Source organism: Osmia bicornis, chromosome 5 (assembly GCF_907164935.1).
Source record: "Osmia bicornis bicornis chromosome 5, iOsmBic2.1, whole genome shotgun sequence".
Classification (NCBI taxonomy): domain Eukaryota; kingdom Metazoa; phylum Arthropoda; class Insecta; order Hymenoptera; family Megachilidae; genus Osmia; species Osmia bicornis.
Genome location: NC_060220.1, coordinates 8106786 through 8126555, shown reverse-complemented (window position 1 = coordinate 8126555; position 19770 = coordinate 8106786). Strand labels below are relative to the sequence as shown.

General features: G+C 37.8%; 1 protein-coding gene across 7 annotated transcripts in view; it reads right to left on the bottom strand.

The window, feature by feature from the left end:
• Positions 1-818: 818 nt before the first annotated feature.
• LOC114878072 (BAI1-associated protein 3) overlaps positions 819-19770 on the bottom strand; it is a 62486-nt gene continuing 43534 nt past the window's right edge. For 5 of the 7 annotated variants that reach the window (XM_029191460.2, XM_046285613.1, XM_029191459.2 and 2 more), the window contains 24 exons: positions 13786-13960; positions 10849-11016; positions 10189-10255; positions 9246-9435; positions 8500-8646; positions 8322-8366; positions 7893-8049; positions 7598-7801; positions 7322-7480; positions 7074-7243; positions 6836-6943; positions 6604-6753; positions 6382-6433; positions 5732-5773; positions 3867-4012; positions 3529-3745; positions 3362-3436; positions 3191-3304; positions 2708-2923; positions 2413-2628; positions 2153-2347; positions 1835-2079; positions 1470-1678; positions 819-1154 (listed from right to left, as the gene is read on the bottom strand). In XM_029191460.2, the coding sequence (XP_029047293.1) occupies positions 1060-1154; positions 1470-1678; positions 1835-2079; positions 2153-2347; positions 2413-2628; positions 2708-2923; positions 3191-3304; positions 3362-3436; positions 3529-3745; positions 3867-4012; positions 5732-5773; positions 6382-6433; positions 6604-6753; positions 6836-6943; positions 7074-7243; positions 7322-7480; positions 7598-7801; positions 7893-8049; positions 8322-8366; positions 8500-8646; positions 9246-9435; positions 10189-10255; positions 10849-11016; positions 13786-13960 (3562 nt within the window). In that variant the 3' untranslated portion in view covers positions 819-1059. The remainder of the gene's footprint in view (positions 1155-1469; positions 1679-1834; positions 2080-2152; positions 2348-2412; positions 2629-2707; positions 2924-3190; positions 3305-3361; positions 3437-3528; positions 3746-3866; positions 4013-5731; positions 5774-6381; positions 6434-6603; positions 6754-6835; positions 6944-7073; positions 7244-7321; positions 7481-7597; positions 7802-7892; positions 8050-8321; positions 8367-8499; positions 8647-9245; positions 9436-10188; positions 10256-10848; positions 11017-13785; positions 13961-19770) is intronic. The other 2 variants (XM_029191464.2, XM_029191465.2) reach the window with 2 other exon arrangements.

The following is a 19770-nucleotide window of genomic DNA, read 5'->3' as shown; positions in this document are numbered from 1 at the left end:
GATTTCCTTAGTTTTCTTTTTTGTAAAGGTCGATTGAAATCCGTCGTGCAGAATAAGAAGAAAGTATCGTTGTTATATGGTCAGAGAATTGGGGAACAGTTTGTTGGAAAGATAGAAAGAGATTTTAGCCAATGACGAGTAAGAAAAATATCGTATATCGACTCTCTGGAATTGATCTGTAGTCGTCGAAGCAATGCGAATCGGTGATCAATTTTTCACGTACAAATTGCATCGCGTTGCGCAACGTAAACCGGTAATTTGGAAGAAAAAATAAATCTACATATATATGTTCATATTTTATATAATCCTTTTATTTTAATGGAATAAAAGGAGCAATTTTAAAAGGACGTATCGAGTTTGAAAGATCTTCCTGCTCCTTTTATGAAAAATATTTTCCAGCCCGTTTAGCATTGCTCCGAGTTTCGACGGTCTCGACGACAGTTTTTTTTTTTTTTAAACATTTATCCTTAGATACATCACGCTGACAGATTTAAACCTTCTTTTTACTGCTCTCCTCGCGACTTTTCCTTTCCACACAAAAATAGTTTTGAATATATAGTAGCTCGCATTAATATTCAAACATCATGATATTTAATTAAACGTTATCAGAACCAGAGAAGCTAACAGTATTTCCTTTAAAATTTGTATTTTCATTAATTAAAAAAATGTTTTGATATAATTGTAAATAGATGTACCGAGTAATAATTATTTAATTATCTTGATGTTTGAATATAATTACAAGCCAGTGTATGCTCATCTTTTACCTCAGTTATATCCTTTCTGATTCTGTATTGTTTAATAATTATTCCCTCTTGTTCTGACTTTTCTTAGTTAATTTCTTTAGTTACCAACACCGATTATATTCAACACGATTTACACTGAGAAAGGTCTGGCAAATTTCAGGACGAACGGGGAACAGAGTCGACGAGCTATCCGCGGATAAATCTCTTAACTTCCTTTTTTTTTTTCATTGATCGATAAATAGAGTCAATACGATATTAATGTATCACGAACAAAACTGATTTGTTTCCGCGGTGCTCTATTAGCCATGGACCCGTTTTACGTCGATGCGAATCGTTGTTTCTGCTTCTTAACGAAGTCGAGGGCCACTTTGTCACCGACTCTCGTCTCCAGAATTTGAAGAATCGGGTGACCTGAAAATAAAAATAAAATATCATCTCAGATAAATACACAATAAAAAAAAAAGTTCCTTCTTCAATTAAACCCAAATAGTTTCAGGAAACTTGCATTATCGTCTAACTAGATTCTCTGAAAATCCAATTACTGACCGCCGTTTCACTGTCAGAAAAGATCGCATTAACGCTTAACAAAGTTCCCTGTAGATTTAATTATCCTCCCTTCACGGAGAAAATTCTTTTACCGTTAACCGTATACATTATTCAAATCATTTTACGCTCCATAAAGATCCCTGCTTCCTTGGTTAACGAGGGTTCATTCTATTCGCTTACTTCGATTCTTTTGCTGCATAAGAGGCAGCTCGGTGTGTTTGAGGCCATGGAAATTGTCTATGCTCGCATTCGTGTCGGCCACACCTGGTATGGTGCTTAGCCCTAAGAATGCTTCGCCAGCGAAGTCATCAGCCGTGAGGACATCACGGTCCATCACCGTGAACAGTACCATAGAATCTGGACTCCGGCATTGCTCGACACTTACTGAGCTATTAACAGAATTTCATAATCTTTGAGGAGAGATCTTCTTTTCTTTTTTTTTTTTATTTTCGAACGCGTCTCCAAGATGTTTCAGAAATTTGTCAATTGTAAAATATTTCGCGAGGTAATTAACAAAAATGAGATATCATAGAAATAGAACTAACAATTCGAAACATTCGTCGAACATAGGGTTCAGAGTCTTCTTCTTCACGTTGGTCCTCTGCTCGGCACAATGCTCGAACACTCTTCGTGGTAGCAATTCGATGATGACGAATGGATCACTGAAACCATTCGGATCTAATGGTATCACATCTCTGGCGTTTATAACTTCAACACAGAGGGAATCATGATTTAGATACGCTCTCACTGTTAGAACACCGTACTCGGAAGCCACGGTGTTCAATTGGTCCTATAAAAAAAAGTAACGTAACTGAACTGCTAATTAACAATCTGTAAGAGAGAAATAGATTCCCAATGAAGACCTGAAGTCGTTGTCGATAAAATCGATCAATCAAGAACGTCGTGTCCATTTTATGGTACTGCAGTCGTTCCTCGACGTTCAAAAAACTTTGACAATGAAGCGCATCGTATGGTAAACCCTTCTCGTCCGCGTGGAAGAATTTGATCAACAGATCCAGTGCCTCGTGGAGTCTTTCGTAAAACATCGCTGGTTTGTCCTGGAATGAAATTACAGACGGAAATAATAAGGGAGTTAAATAAATAATTATCTCATCCTACTTACACCTGCGTTCCCATCCATCTGATTACTAAGTTCTGCAAGTACCACCTCCCAGATGTCTTGGAGGACTCGATTGAAATTTACCACAAGGAGAGCGGAGTTTAACGCTACCAAATGAACATCTAAATATTCCAACAAAGGTGCGATTGCCTCAGCAGTGGGTAAACTGTCCGGTGACCAAGCCAGATGGAACATCGCCTTCTTCAAAGGTGGTCTCATCTGTAAGTCAAATGAATAACACCAATTGAAGATACTGAATTATTCATTCGACTAAATATTTGTATCGAACAGTACTGGCCTTCGTGCCGATTCTTGAAACGATCTGATTAATGAACAGCAACATTTGTCCCGGTGTCTGTTCAAGTGGCGTTGTCAAAGCAGTCCTCCACTGCATCCGAGCTGATTCGCCGGCTTGACACTCCAAAGCTGTCAAAAGCTTCTCGACATGTAGTTCCTCCCCTAAATCCAGAAGCCATCTCCGGACGTATTCGAGGCCATTGATTGCCACGCACATCTGTGGAATTATCCAACACCATAATGTCGCTAACGAAACGAGACTCGATGTCCAAGACAGAGATTTAATTATTTAGAAACTATTTAGAGTACTATTTTAATTCTATCGTTATCTAATTCTATTAATTTCGCTAAGCAGAGTGTAGCTTTCAAGCGAATTTAAAAAATAAAATTGCGGTTTGCTTTTGCAGTAAAATGTGTCCTCGATTTCGCTACAACTATTTTGCAAAAGCAGTGTTGTGTGAACTAAATGCGAAGCGGTCTCTACCTGAGCGATTACCTCGTCTGTTGTCTTATAAGGCGTTTGCTCCTCGTAATATCCACTGTCAGCTAGTTTCTGGTGTGTAATTTCTGCATAGTAAGCTGCTGAACTGCATATTGCCTGTAAACACAGTGAATTCACAGGCAATTGTAAATTAAATGCATATCTATCACTTACATCGACCACTTTCAGGACCAAGTTGTAAGATCCAGGTAAATCAGGCCAGGCTAGCTTTTTCCAAAATTCTTTGATCTGCAAGCGATATATCCAGTGTTAAAATAAACGATTCTAATAATCAATCGTCAGCTCGTATCATCAGTCGTATGACACTGTCTATGTATTACCTGATAGAAGCAGGCTGTAACATCAATAGCAGACGTACAATGCTTCACTATGTATTCACCGGTGCATATTCGATCCAGTTCAGCCGATTTCCTTACACGTTGGATAGCTTTTAGTTTAGCAAGATCCAACCATTTGTCGACAGCTGGTCGGAACCACTCGTAATACTTGCAAATCGCCAAAGTTTTATGATCTGACTGCGGCAGGTTTTCCTTCATACTAAAAAATATTGTGTACCCTTCCTTATTGCCTTACTACCAAACTTTCATAATATAAGGTTCATGCTCTCTTCCTTATTAAATAGAACGAATTTTGAACAATTTCTCTTAATGATCCTTACAATACAAAGTCTTGCAGAGCCAAATACAACTCGAACATCGGAGTTCCTATCTCCGCCCCCGGGGGTAGCACGTACTCGTCGTCTCCGTTCTGACCATGAAGCTGAAGACAAGCTGTTGTGACTCTTGCTCCCAGCTCGTTTTGCATCTATGAAACGCATTTCTTCGGATCAAATATTGATCTACGGTACCACACCTTAAATAAGTTTTTCCCTATTTCCACCACTTTTTATGAATCAGTATTCAAATGAATTATTAAGAAATTATTATGGTTTCACTTTGACAGATCTAAAAATTTGCAAATCTATTGCTTTATCATGGAAACTTGCACAAAAGTGGTGGAGATCCTACAGAAAGAAAGATTAATCGGGGAGGTACGTTTAAATTGGCGGTGTACAGGAAGCACACTGCTGTATAACAAAAAAAAAAGAAATCGATGTAGCTTGATATCTTGTGACGTCCCTGAGCGACATATTGAGCTGGAAGTAAATCGAGCTTGTCCCTTTGCACATCCCCGAATTCTATTGGAAAATCAGCAAAGGGTGCCTTTGAATAGACAGTACTCAGCCCTCTGAGGTTTCTATCGTTTTGTCCGACACGAAAGATGAAAAGGGGGATTAAATAAAACTGTCGACTCGTATGCTCCTTGTGAAAGGTGTCCGTATCTATTTTGAAAACTTCCAAAGAATGTTTCATTCGAAATGAAACCTTTGTTATATTGACTTCTCTTCCTTCTTTAATAAATTCAGTATAAAAGGAGCACTTGGGAAATATTGCATTACGAAAGACATCCCTTTGTTTCTCTATAAAATTGCAATGAACATTCAATAAAACCAGAAACAATATTAGCTATAATTTAATAATCAAGAACCATGAAAGCTTTTCATTCGTCAATTTAATTTTCTACCGAGGAACTTTGTTACTTTTACCTCCCATCATTACTGGGAAACTTCGATTCCAGCTTATGTCTTTATCTCCTAACTCACGTGGACAAGACTTAAAGTTAATCCGTAAAAATTGCCAGGACACAAGAGATCAAGCTTAACAAAGAGCTTTCGGAGACCCTGATCCTACGTTTTTATCAGACTAATGCAGCAGCAACTAGTGTACATGCAATGGGTTTTAATGTATCTCTCTCTCTCTCGGTGCAGTGTTCACTAAATCGCATGCTAATCGTGTGATGTGTTAAAACGTTCTACGAAAGGCGTGCACCGGCTGGAAATAAAGAGCAGCCAAGTGTGGAAGCAACATAGTATTTTGAATCTTTGAGTATTCAGCGTTTCAGGGAACATTGCGTAATTTCGAAAAAAAATTACACCGTTTAAAGGGTTCGATTAAGGTGTTTAAAATAATGGAAATATTGATTTTCATTCATAATTGCAGTTCATTTTGAACGATCAAGCACTATCGACAAAACTACGCTACACATAATACATACGTTTCACTAAATGTACTCTAAGCAATCGTGTGCTGTCGAGATAAAATTTCGTACGTTTCCATCGGGTTTAAATATTCCCTACGATTTTTTCAGGAAGTTCTAAATTTCGCTAATTTCAAAATCCACAGGAACCAGTATTTACAAGTAATCGTTAGTGTGGAAGAAATTTCAAGTAACTACTAGCTAATCGACTATCCCTCGTTTCATTTGCGTTTATTAGAAAATGAAGATTTATTCATTTTCTTTTTTTTTTTTCAAATCAGATATAAGAATTTGTACATATAATTTGCTCGTCCAAAATGTGTATACGTAAATGAAAGCAGGGCGTCTCGATACGACAATTCAGTATCACATAGACAAAAAGATCGAAGAAGAAAGATAGAGAAAATAAAGAGGGTTTAATATTTCGTTGTGGCGATGAAAAAGTACCTCGGATGTGTTCTCCATGTGTTTCACCACGTGTTCCGCCAGCTATGGACAAACATCTCGTGTACAGTAAGATCGCGATGACCTGACGCACATTTAAACTCGCCTTCAACATCGTCCGTTCTTCCTTCAACCTGGCCTTCAGGTCACTGCGATTTGTTTATTTATAGGGTGTCCCTTCTCAATTTTATTATGGAACAATGAAGTCTTAATTTTAATTATCACACGAAGTGTTAATTGGAACACCCTATACATAAAGAGTAATATGTTTTGCAGTTCTTTCGATGCAACGACGTCGACCGAATTCGCAGATGACTAAAGAAACTAATTACGGAGATGAATTCAGAATCATCATTAATAATTATTAAATATATTTTCCAGATCTGATTTTTGTATTCTCGATTGTACGCTGATGGGGTAATTTTTATTAAACGTTTATGAATTCGTAAAAAACACGATCGACGTCTTCAATAAAGCGTAAAGCCAAACATAGCACATCCAGCTTCGCGAAACAGTGAATAAAATATAGTTGTGTCGTATGATTGTGTGCTTTGATTTTGCATCATCGCGGACTATCAAGTGAATATTTTCATAATATCTCCCGTATGTATTTCGATTGTTAGGACGGTGAAATTTTCGCGTCGTTTGCTTACCAGTTTGTCCAATTGTTTATACACTGCCGAGAAATATGGCACGCCGTTCGTGCTGTAACAGAATGTGACATACCATTATTAAAAATGATAAAATAATAGTATTGAATTCTCTGGAATTTTACAAGAGTGCCTATAGTCACTCGGTGATGATGTTGAAAAAATTACTGAAAAGTATGCTAATATTTTGTTTCAGACATGAAATTTTGATGCTAAAGCGTTTACCTTTCGAAAAGGCTATTATAGTAAGTGAGTCCCTGTTCCAAGTCTACGAGTAATGCAGTTACTAAGTTCGTAAAGTCTTGCAAGACTTTATCTGCATCCTGATCGGGTTCCTTATCGTAACACATTGTCTGCTGCCTCGTATCTTCGTACCTGAAGGGAACACAAATTGTGTATTAAAAGTTTCTTTGAGCTCTACGAGGAGAAGAACGAAAGCATCGAATAAATCGCTGACCATTCAAGAGTTCCTTTTCTCAGGGCAGTTATAATTTCTCCACGAATTTCCTTGTTGAACGGGCAACAGGTTCGGAAAGCTTTCATGTTTGACAGTAATCCTAAACATCTGCAAAAAAAATAAATAAACGATTCTTCACAAATAAACTTGAAGATCTTACATCGAAAGGCACTATTAAAAAGAATAATGGAAGATCAATATCCAGGGTTCAAAGTCTTTTTTGATAAAAAGCACTCACTTAAGTAGATAATCCAGTTTGGAAATGGATGATCGATGCAGCGGTGGGAAGAGTACTCGATGCTGTCGAACTTTCTTCAACGTAACTTCGAGAAATTCATTAAAAGAATCGGCAAGACATTGCTCCTCGTCTCGAGATAGGGTGTCCGTGTGCCAGAGATTGTCTAGTTCCTAAAGATTCATTATTTCCCCATGGGTCAGACAAATTCCAGTAGAGCAATTATTTTTAACGAATATCGAAAGGCAAACCTGAAGAAGGCGATGAAGGATCCTTGGATCGCAAGTCGGTTGCCTGGATGTTGCTACCCATTTAACTAATGCTTGTTGCAGTTCCGTGACATCACCTTGGACGGCGTGTTGATGAAGAATCGTTAGTGCCGTTTGTGGCAATTCTCCTGTGAAATCTTCCTAAATAACAGAAAGAAAAACCTGTTATTACAAAATCCTTTATTCAACCCCTTGAGAATTCTCTACGTTACACGAGTCACGATTTTTAAAAGCATTTTCTTCAGTAATAACTCATACCCCTTGTTTATTCATTTCATGATTGAGAAAGACCGTGTAAAGTCTTTTCTGCTGTCTCAGTTCACCCCAGTTGTCTTCCTCCGACGTTCCCCTGTCTTCTCTAGTTGACAGCCGTAGCTTTAATCTAATTCTACCCTGAATAGTGCTTCGTTGCGTTCTGGCCTCTAGTTTGTACCATCGATCAAGACCGGTGCTAGGAATATCCTGAAAGGAAAGATCCTTCATCATGCTTCGAGATCGAAGAAGATTGTATAATTTTGAAAGCCGGAACAACCGTTGGTATCGGGTGGAATACCTGAAGAGGAATATTCACGCAACCAAGAAAATCATCCTGACCCCCGGATCTCGCGCTCTGAGCGATTTGCTTGAAGAAACGTCCGAGTCCTTTGACCCCGCGGACTTCGTTCAGCTTGCTAACCGCGTCAAACACCGAGGACTCGTCGTCGTGGTCCCTGAAACTATGTCTGTCAGAACAACGCAAACACTTCCGAGCGGAATATACACGTATGTGAAAGCGGAATAAAAGTGTGAGATAAACCTGAACATATTTTCCTATCTAAATAACAACTTCTGTTAATAATTACTGCTATAACAGTTCCCAGTGACTGGCGCTTCAAACTACGGATAGTGTTAGTATCATGTTAATAACGTAAGCTTTACATATCATTTTTTCATTACTCTATTAGACACATATATGAGAAGCCTATCAAACGACACCACTCACCATATGTCCAGGTGTAGAATGTCCGTGTTGATGTCATCGATGTCGCTGAAAGGTAGAAATAGAGAAACGTTACGAACGGATGACGTCGGTTTTATTTAATTCTCGCCTAACGCGTTTCCGATTCCGTGTCAACCAGAATGGGAAAACTAGTTCCACGGGAACACTTGTGGCTGCTTACAAACGAAACTTCTCGTTCCATCGTGGGCTGAGCGTGTGCGGCTTCACGCTGGTCGCGCGTATAAACTTCGCCGGCACCGCACCGCTTAAGGATTCTCGATGCTCGCGTCTGCTCGTGTGCTCTTTCCGCTTGAACGACAATCTGAAACTGATTTCCACCAACTACGATAACAAGTTTCTATTACCTACTCTTATTAAACGTTACAACACCGTTCGAACGTTACGTCACTTGTTATTTCGTTCATAAATTGATTAATAAAGTTATCCAAAAATTTTCCTCACAGTTTCTCCATACGTATTTTAACCATCTCCTCCAGATTAGGCATCGCAGGTTTTTTCTTTTTTTTTTTTTTTCAATGACAGTAGAAAAGAGAAAAATAAACTGGCAATTGGCAACGCGTGGTCGAATCTGGTTTTTCAGCGTTCGCGAGCAAATTACCCGGCTCGCAGCCTCCGTGCCGAAGAAAACAATGGTCAAGGGAGATAGAAACGTTCAACAAGCGACTCTCAATGCACCGCGGCCTTATTCTGCCGCGAACCGTCGCGTCGCGGACAGAACTTGTCGCATCCGGCAAGTGCTCATTGTTATCGGCAAGCATTGTGAAAATGTCATGGAAACTGGTGTCTAGAGAACGCGACTCGGCTGCCAAGGGAACCTTCAGCTTCTTCGAAGGATCGATCAAGCGGTAGGAGGATTAATCAAGAGATGAATAAAATAATCATTTTTATCGTACACTATCGACTTACCTATGATGCTTCCGTAGTTTCTCATGATGGGAATTTTCCGTTTCAGCCCCGTCAGAAAGAGCACGTGTTGCTTGCCTGGGTGATGCAGGGGGTGTATGGGGTGAATGGGCTGTTAAATTCGTCTGTGGACTCAATGGTGCACCTGTGTTGCCCGGTTGAATTCCCAGCATACAGTAAGGATCGCTGAATCCTGAAGGAAATGTACATAGTTTCATTGAAATAAATTCTTCTACCCTCCCAGTTTATATTTCTTGCATCCGTGGAAGCGTTTTGGATTCGTGATAAAAATTTTAGGAACAGATTTATCGAATGTTTTATTATTGCAATTTTTGTATCAATTTTTCCCTTTTAATTTAATTCATTGAAATTTGTTTGAAATAAATTCTTCTACCCTCCCAGTTTATATTTCTCACATCCGTGGAAGCGTTTTGAATTTATGATAAAAATTATAGGAATATTGAATGTTTTATTATTGCAATTTTTGCATCAATTTCTCTCCTTTAATTTAACTCCTGAATTAAACAATTCAACTGCAGTCACTTTTAAAAATATTTCCACGCAATTTAACCTCAGTTCGAATGAATAAATAAAAAAGAGAGGGAAACTTCCTGCACCAAATGGACCATAAAACATGCATCGTGATGCTGATACGCGATGCATCGGCCAGGATCGATCATTTACCATCACCGAGACAGGTTAAACGCGAAAACCATCTTCGCAATTATTTAGTCCGGAGCGCTGAAAAGTGCCTGAGATATTGAAACGAAGAAGATGCATCGCTTTTCATCGTGCTCGTATTGAAATTTATGGCACAGGTCACTTTAGTTAGATCATACGGTTCGATAGAAAATTTATGCTTCTTTCAAACGACTCGTTAAAAGTATACCGACGTTCCATGAAACGGCATAATCAAAAAGGAGATACTATCTGAAAGAATCCTTACCATTTGCATCTTTGGCCTCGAGTCCTTCCGCCTCGACGACCACCACATTTAGGACAACGATGGGAGGCTGAAAATTTACGGATAAATTTATTTGTGATATAAAATCGCAGTTAGAAAATAAAAGAAAGGGTCCAGCAATCGAGTATATTCTTATTGAAAAGGGAAGAATAATTGCTGCAATATAGTTCCTAATTAATTTGCCTCAACGACTTCATTTTCATCCACGACTTCGGTGTTCTGCTTTCGCTTCGCCAATCAAGAATGAAATCCCTTAGAGCTTCAATCTTTGTTTGTCCAATAAAGCTAAATGAAACTTTATACAGTTGTTTTTGTAACAACACTGTTCACATTTTCAATTGAAACAACATTTAATGTTATAAGATGTCTTTTGTTAAAAGATGAATAGTCGATGTTAAATTCAACAATCTTCTTTGTTATCTTCTGGGAAATTTTAATCTTGAAAATAATCTAGTTATCAAACAATGAAGTAGATATACAAATAAGCAATTACACCTTGCAGAGGTCAAGTTACAGGTAGGAGGATATTAAATTACGACAAAAAGGATTTGTATCCTTGGACAATAGATCAAAAGGACAAAATGAACCTTCGACCAAAGAAAATCACAAGAGCATTACATACAATAGAAAGGTAAGAAGTACCTTCTCCTCGGATGCAATATTCAAATATCGTCGATGTTGATCCTGTGGAACTTCAAAAGCCTCTTGTGCATATCTGTAAAGATCCTCTTTGTAGTGGGCGTATTGTCCTGTACTGGCTCCCACCGTGTTGGCAATCGTGTAAAGGACTTCTATGTACAATTGCTCCAACTAAAACAATATTTTTAATTCTTTCAATCCTTTGTACCTGCACTTAAAAATATTTGATTCCATGTCAGCTGCATTTTGCTAATTAACAAATTAATCGTCGTGTACTTGTAATATTACTTTTATTACTAATAATAAAAATTAATTAAAAATTTTAATTGCAATCCGAGCACATGAATTGAGCAAAAATTAAATTTAATTACTTCATCGTTACATTTATAACCAGCATGTTTTAGCAATTTCTATATACTTTAATTTACACAACGAAAACATTTGTACGCATCAAAGACAAATAACAAGGCAAGAGCTTACGGGGTGGCATTTTAGTAAAAACCTTCCCTACCAATGGTTCTCAATTTACGCTAATTGGAAACGCGCCACTGAATTCCGCAGTCTTTTTCGCATACACAAATTGCTAGCAAACGAACGTTCATTTGTTCATTTTTTTACATGGTCATCAAATAAAAACGTTAGCAGATAAAACCAGCGAAAAGAAAGCAGCAAAACGAAGAAGACAGATTAACGGATACACGTGGAATTAATGTTGATCCAGGTGTGGTAAACGTGCAAAAATATATGAAAGCGAGAGATGAAACTCGTGCATGCTCGTCTCGACTCTCTGTCCGACCATGAATGGCACAATCTACTGGAAATTTATCTTTCCGATGTTTCATATTTTATAAACTCTGGAAAAATATCGCAGTTAATACAGTATACTAAAATAAATTAAAATTAGCCAACAAATGTTGAATTTATAATTTTCAAAGTTACTGGAATAATTTATTTAAATGGACTTTTAATAATCTACAGTAAATTACAATAAAATATTAAAATTTGTTTCTAAATAAATAGGGGTGCAGATGGTATAATTGTAATTAATCGAATTTTTCGTATGTCCTATTCTGTCCTCGTTAAGTAAATTCCCTTCGTTGTTCAGGCTCGTTCGACATGGCACGGATAAGAAACGCGTAATAGAGTCTGAGCGGAAATAATAACCGGAAAACGATCGCGTTTCCACCCCTAATAAAGTGGAAAAAAGAGAGAAATCCGTCTCGTGTCTCCGGGAAAAAGGCTGAGACGAAGGCAGAGCGATTTTCTGGACGATTCGACGGGATTTCTCTGAACCATTTGCTGAGACGGATACACCATTATTCTTTCCGTTCTGAGTCGTGCTTTTTATTGCTCCCTTTCAACATTTTTTCTTCTTATTATAAAAACAGATAAAAAATGATAATTTAAAAAAATCCTAGGATTAAGGAATTTCTTTGAAATTCTACTTATAAAATAAGCCTCTTGTTAGGATGATATCTGTGAGATTAATAATTATCATAGACTAAGCAAACAATTAAATGGAAAACTTTCCAAGTATGAGTAGAATTTCTGCATATTTAAAGGAAAACAAGTGATCCATCATACTCCACGAAGTTGTATTTCAGTTTGGGCTTGACAGAGAGAGTAATCCAAAGGATGTCGACTTAGAATCCCATAATCCATCTGCACACCCGTGATGTCCCTTTCGTGAAAGGCAGGATCATTTCGAATAGAATGTGTAGGACAGAAAACAAATAGCAAATGAATTATTATACACATACGTTCGATCAACATTGTCCTTTATATATCTGCTTTGATTCAATTTTATTGACAGATCAAATATTGTACTCCTCTACTAGTGTTTCTTAACATGTATGTACCTCGTACCAATCAAAGTTGATCAAACTTTGCACAGTGGGAATTATTGACGTTTTAGATTAGAAGAAGAATAGAATTCAATTACCCATTTCTAATATCTTCTATTACACGGAATCTGGTTTCAATAATAATTTCAATAAAAATAATAATAAGTGTATCAACATTGAAGCAATATAAAATCCAATTCATTAATTTTACTAAAAATCTACCTTTCCTGCATTTCAAATCCTTCCAACTGTAATTAGAAAATGGAGAATCGCTGATACGAGAAGGATAAATGAACGCTGAACTGGCAGTATCATTAGACCGACTGTCCGTCATTTCGATTGATCTGCACGCATAATGTTTCAAGCAAGATGTAACTACCATTTCGCATGCAATATACGAATACTGCATGCGTTATGATAGATGACAAAATGTACTATTGTACGAACAAAGGGTTTCTATACTCGCCACCTGTCTGACGTTGATATTAATGAGCATTCACGCATCGGGTCAAATCGAGAGATTGATATTTCCTTTCGGGTGTAAACACCTGGATGCAGGTGCGAATATCTCGACAACACTGTTTTAGTTTAGAATTACGTTCGCATTAATTAAATTATTACAGTCAATATCACACGTGTAAAGTTATTGTTGTGGAGGAAGTTTGTTTGTGTATCCTTTCAATCTAATTGCATAGTTGGCTGGAAAACATGAAAATGCAATGTTTAAAGTGCAGTTGCGATTAAATTCGACTGCGCAACTACTTCTATTACGTGGACTGAAAGTAGTTAACAACTCTATCTCACGTTAAGCGATAAGGGATGCTTGCAAGCTTTTGCATTCACTCGCACGAGCATGCCGTGCAAACACTAAAAACTGGAAACCCCTCTGCTCGTTCCGTTTCGTGTAACGAACTTTCAGAATTATTAGAACGTGAACGTAACGTGGCCTGACTTTAGGAATTACCTCCTTCCCTAAGATTCTTATTTCACGACCGACATTTTTGATCTGTAGAAAATCTATACGCGTCAGGCAAACGGTGGTTGCAGCATTTTCAATGGAATCATCGCATATTTTTAAGCTGATCGTTTTAGTTACCTCCTTTTTGCTGAAACGATAGGGTTGCGATGATGTCAAACTGCTGTCTCTGGACGGGGGCGGTGGTTCCTTCGCTCTGGCCTCCACCTCTTGTAAAACTACCAGCCTTCGATTTTGCTGCTTCCAGGATAATGCGGTGAAACTTTCGAAGAAGGAACCGTCTGTCTCTTGAACCCTGAAACATGATCAATCACCTTTCATTCTTGTCACTTGTTGCTTCCTCTCACTACATTCTCATCTTGAAGATTTTAATTTTTTTTTTCCTACCAAGGGTAGTTATAATAATTATCCCTACGTCCGTATCGGCGATTTAATTATTAAGAAATTGAAAAATTACAAGTATAATGCTTTCCAAGATTATATCACCAGCAATCGATTCTACTTACGACGATTATTCGAGGCAACCTTGTCGTCTAATTATCGCGCGCACATCTATTTCCATCTATTTTTTCTCTCGCACTTGCGTGTACACCAAGTTTCACGTCGTTGCAGCAATATCGATCAGTCGGTATGTTTCTTCTTGTTCCTTTTCCATTTTTCCCCTCCACTTCCACCCATCTTTTTTTTTCTCTTCTTTAATTAATACGCTGCACCACGACGAACGACATAACTACCGTTTCAAAATTACCTCCTACATGTCGTTTACGATTTCCAGTAGAATTTTTCACTGAAATTGCAGCTCGTTTCGACGTCCCTCTTGGAGGTATTACATCCTCGCAGATCGTGAGTGCATCATACGGTTGATAAACTGCTAAACGCTTTCACCGTCTCATCATAATTTTCAAGATATGATTTTACTTTGCATCTTGTTCAATTTTATAAAAGAGTTGATACGCGCAATTTTTTTTTCGAAAATTATTCGACTGATATCCGACTGTGTATTTTAGTTAATCACGGTTGCTTATTTGCGTCCACTGGATGCTCCAAAATTAAATGAAAATTAACTGAAATTCATCAAATTAATGCCTTACTGTACACTCATTAGCAGCGCTTCCTTTAAATATTGCAGTCAATTACCAGTAGCTCTGAACATAAATGCCAAAAGCGAATAATCATTTTGATCCATTGTTTGCTGCAGTTGATTATCAGTCGTTGCGTATTAAGAATATTAATGAGAGACTCGTGCAGCCGTGTTCATTAAATTTTAAATACAATAATACATGATTAAGCTTGCTCATCCTCGCTGGTATATCTACCTTTTTCCTACTCGTCGAGTATTCCTTTCAGTTGGCAAAGTGGAAAGCGTTTAACGCAATAATCTTTGAAAGATTAGAAAGAACAGCTTGCTGGAGAACAATGACGCCTGGTTTTTGAGCGACGACGAGCACGTCAGAGTGTGACGGGAAGGTAGGAAAATTGGAAAATGAAAAATATGCAGATGAAAGCATGCTAAGCGAGCGTGTCTTTGACGCGTCTAAAGGATCCACGCGCCGTCTCGGATCTAATTTAAATCCAAAAGAAGCGACGCTCTGGGTTTCAACTCTCTGAGGAACGCTTCAGCCTCGTAGCTGATACTAAAATGAAACTCTCCTGAGATAAGATTGTGCACGGATAGATTCTTATAACCTTCTTTTTATCTTTCAGTTGACCCTAGCATTGGCTATCTATCGAAGAAAAAATATTCCCTCATTAATTTCCTTCCCTCGTTCAGTAAAAAATATTATAAGCCTACTTTTATCCCCTCGATGATACTTCGAACATTTCTGTCTGATAGCAGCAATTGACACGGTAATATGTTATTCGTGAACACACACAATATTTTACGTTCGCTTGGCTACAATACGTTAACAGAGATTTATCGTTCCAACCTCGCTATTTATTGCGTCCTGATTTGAATTTACTGCGTTTTGCATTCACCTACGCATCATTAAAGCACGATACCAGAGATTTTCTGTTCTGTATCCAGCTGGCAATTCAATTCCTCGTCATTCTGTGTATCATACTTTGAATCAGAATTGTTGAAATATTAAAATAGAATATAATATCAAATATAAAATAACAGAACATTCAACTGTGTCACTAACATCGAGCTGTAAAGCTAAGCAGTAATTTCCAGCTTTGTCGTTTAACTCCAACCCTAAGCTGTAACATAGAACAGTGATATTCAATTGCACGTGTCTTGTGTCCTTAACGTGTCTGATTCCCTGATGAAGCCCTGACAGACACAAGTGACAAGGACGTCAGACTGATATACACATGCCTGAGAAATTTATACACCGCATAAATGAGTGAACGCGCGGGTAGGGTTGGACAGACGAAAAGGGAAAAAAAGAAAAAGAAACGTGGCCTCGTTAAGCTGGCTAGCACTCGATATTGTATTTCAGGAATACGCCAGGTTCACCTTGTTAACCACGGCCTGCTGCGCTAATTTATATAAAGCGGTACACCCATATATCCCGTTGGATGTGATATTAATAAACGACCATGGTGGATCATGGGCACAATCTGACGGTTCTAACCCCTTTAAGTTGGATTTCCACGTGCGCCGACCAGCACGTTGCTGCCTCGTTTAAAGACAATATTTTCATTAAAGAATAAGTACAGAGTAGTTCCTTAACGTTCTTAATGATTTTCTTTAAATTTTGGCAAACGGGGTGACGAACAAGGGTAAATCAGCCTTGCTCCTTCCTCCTCTACTCGAAAATGGAATTTCGATGCGGGAAACTCTTGCTATAAACTTACAAACCGCTACTTTCCTTCGTCCTGACGTTATTCTAGCCGATTTCCGTGACTTTCTTTGACGTTTTCTAACATCTGGCGCCGAAGCCGATGAAACGGAGACGTATCGACAAAGTTCAAAAGGAAATATCAAAGCGTCCAGGTACAAATAACGTGTGACTCTGAAGCAGAACTTTTCGCAAAGACACGATCTACAGACGGTATATAATCTTGTTCAGGCGTACAATTTGACCCGACTGAAATAAGACACCTATCTTCCAACTTCTTCCCGTTTAATTTTTCCATTTTTTCATGCAATTTCATCTTCTTCGCTTTCGAGTTCTCTTGAGCTTCTTGGTAGAGCGAATATTTTATAATTATACTGATAATTAGAGGAAACAAGTTGACTCGTTATTCGAGCGAGAAGTTGAAAAATTTCAGACTTTAATTGGACAGAAAGTTAATGAGATTAGTGCGTACTGGTTTCAAGATAAATTAACTCGTTTTTTGTCATTTTTTGTTAAGAATAAGATTCTTTTCTAATTAAAATTACTCTGCTAATTAGATAACTAATCAAGAATTCAATTTAATTGGAGCTTTCAACTATATTTTTGTTTGAAATGCAAAGAAATGATAAATTCAGCAAGGTATCCTAATAATTTTATCAGCCACTATAGTCTTTTGTGAAAAATATGTTGTACATGGAGAAGTACATGGTATTTTAATTAAACTTTCCACAAGCTTACATCTCCAAAATGAGCTGTTCTTGCATTTCCTTGGAAACATGACTACATTAAGCTCCCCCATAGGACGTATCACGGAACACACTTGAAATTTGAATATTTCGAGCATCATCCAATGAAAATACACGAGCTCAATTTTTCCTTTGACGTTTATACTTTGGCTTGTCGTGATCGTAAAACCGATGACCAAGGGTTACGGTATCTGCTTGTAGGTTGTTAACGTTAGAGAGGACTTTGATATCATATATCGTCTCGTATCCACCGTTTCCTCTCGCTTGACGGCATTTGTTTCCAAGGAAAAGCGAAAGAAAACTCGTTGCTGCTGCTTCCATTTCCGTTTTACGACAACTGCCGGTACCTTGGATTTACAAAGAGCCAAGAAATGGAAAACTAAGAACTAAAGTTCAAGAAAGGATACAGGAAACTTCTGGATACAGGAATCTTGTTTGATTTTTATACTCTGAAGAATTCAGAATAAAATTGATATTCCTTTGAATTTCAAAGTATGTTAAAATGTGACTTTCATTCCCATTGAAGATGGGTATCCAACGAAGACGAATACTTCTTCTGACAGAGATTAAGATTAAGGTGTCGAATTGGTGGTCACCCTGTTGCTTCCCAATCTGCTCAGGATATTGCGCTTCATCCCTCCTGGTACGCGAATAAACGTGATGGGTAATGGGCCGTAAAGCAAGCCGATGAAATGCAGTCCTCCTGAGTCCTTCTGTTAATCAATTACTGAGGACTGTTAATCCCGTGGAAATAGAATGATTTATCGTGTAAATTGGACACGATTCGTTCGTCTTGTTCCTCGTTTCACGCGAATCTGCGATTGCTTTTCGCATTAATTGTCTTTAACCCTTTGCATGAAAACTTTAAGTCACCCCTTTGCATGCCAATACTTGCCTTCTGTACAATTGTTCATTTATTTTCTGAACTCTTGAAAGACCATTTAAGAAATATTAAAAATATTTTAATTGAAAACATACGGAATTAAAAAAAAATTTTAAATATTAAACGCATTGTACTTTTTAATTAAAGCATCCTTTTAGAAACACATTCGACTTACATTCTGATGCAAATTAGATTAAAAAATAATAGTGAAAAACCTAAGATATTAAATTGGATTAAACTGTTAAATACACAAAGGCAATCGATCTACTTGAAAAGAAAAATAAGAGAGGAATTTTCTGAGCAAGGGCTGGTGTCGATAAAGTTTTCAGTGAAAATTATAACCCCCCTTTCGGAATTGTTCGTACCAGGAACACCTTCCGCGCCAGCGATTTTACAAATTAATTGTAACCTTCCATCTACACAAGCGTAAAGGAGAATTAACAGGACCGCGTTAATTCCCAGTGAGCCCTCGTTATTGTTAATTGTCTCGCGACAGTGGCAAACGATAATTACGTCTCTAGTCTCGTCTTCGTCTTCACCCCTTGGTTCGTTTTTATGAACACATTCAAGGACTTCTCTCCCTTCTAATAAGAAGATGATTGAAGTTCGAGTATAAGCCAGAAGACATCTTATCTCTTTGATCGTCACACCGTATCTCTTAATCCTATCCGTGTTACCGGATTCAGAAGATGATGCTACTTGCAATTCATTCGCTGTGTAGTCGTGTGTCAATGGAAATTCTTACACAGCAAAAGCACAGTACTGATAATAATTTTCAGTGGAAAATTGTAGAAAATTTTAACGATATTAAAAACAGCAATAGGTACTAATGGAAGGATTCAGCGCCGTTTAAACATTCTTTATATCTTCTGGTAAATATTTTTCTGCTAAATTTAAAAAGACATCTCGCTGCTTGAAAGTCCAGAAAACCTGTTAAAGATGCTAATCTTATTCGTCGCTAATTACCCTGGCAGTTAATTAAGACGAAGGCGTGGTTGGGAAAAAATCTTTTTCAAGAAATTTTACATTCTAGTAAGCCGTGAGAGTGTCAACAAGTGTCAGGGATCGCGTGAACGTGTTTATCTTTCGGGAAAAAGGGCGGTATATAAAGATGAAAAACGCGAAAATTATTTAATTTTCTATTTTCTTAGATATTTTATCTATTCGATTCATCTCCCGTACGTTTCATGCAATATTTCTTTCGTTTCAAACTTTCACTGACGTAATAAAGTGTAGCGAAGCGAAACGTCGATGGAATAAACCATCCCCTTGATTACTTTATTGAAACGCACTGCAGATACTTTTTGTCCGCGTTTCCCCGTATTTTCGACAGCCGAGGGATCCGAGCGATAAAGAATAACGGAGAAAAGCGGCGATAACGCGGTGTCCTGCTCTTTTTATCCTCCAATTGATCGGATTTCAATGGACGAATTTCGTATCGTAAAAAGGACCGAGCAGAAATGGATTCCTTGATCAGCATTACTGATCTACGAATTTGTAATTATAATTTCGTAAACCGATGGCGTTTCACAATATTGGCAAGGAAGAAAAGACTTCGAACCATCGTTATATTATTTTCATAAATCGTAGAACTTGTTATTCGACAGAAAAAAGTTTCTATAGAGCACGAAGAAATTTGATTGGAAGTTGCTCGGCCCTCTAGTCGAAATTCAACAAAGTTTCGATATAA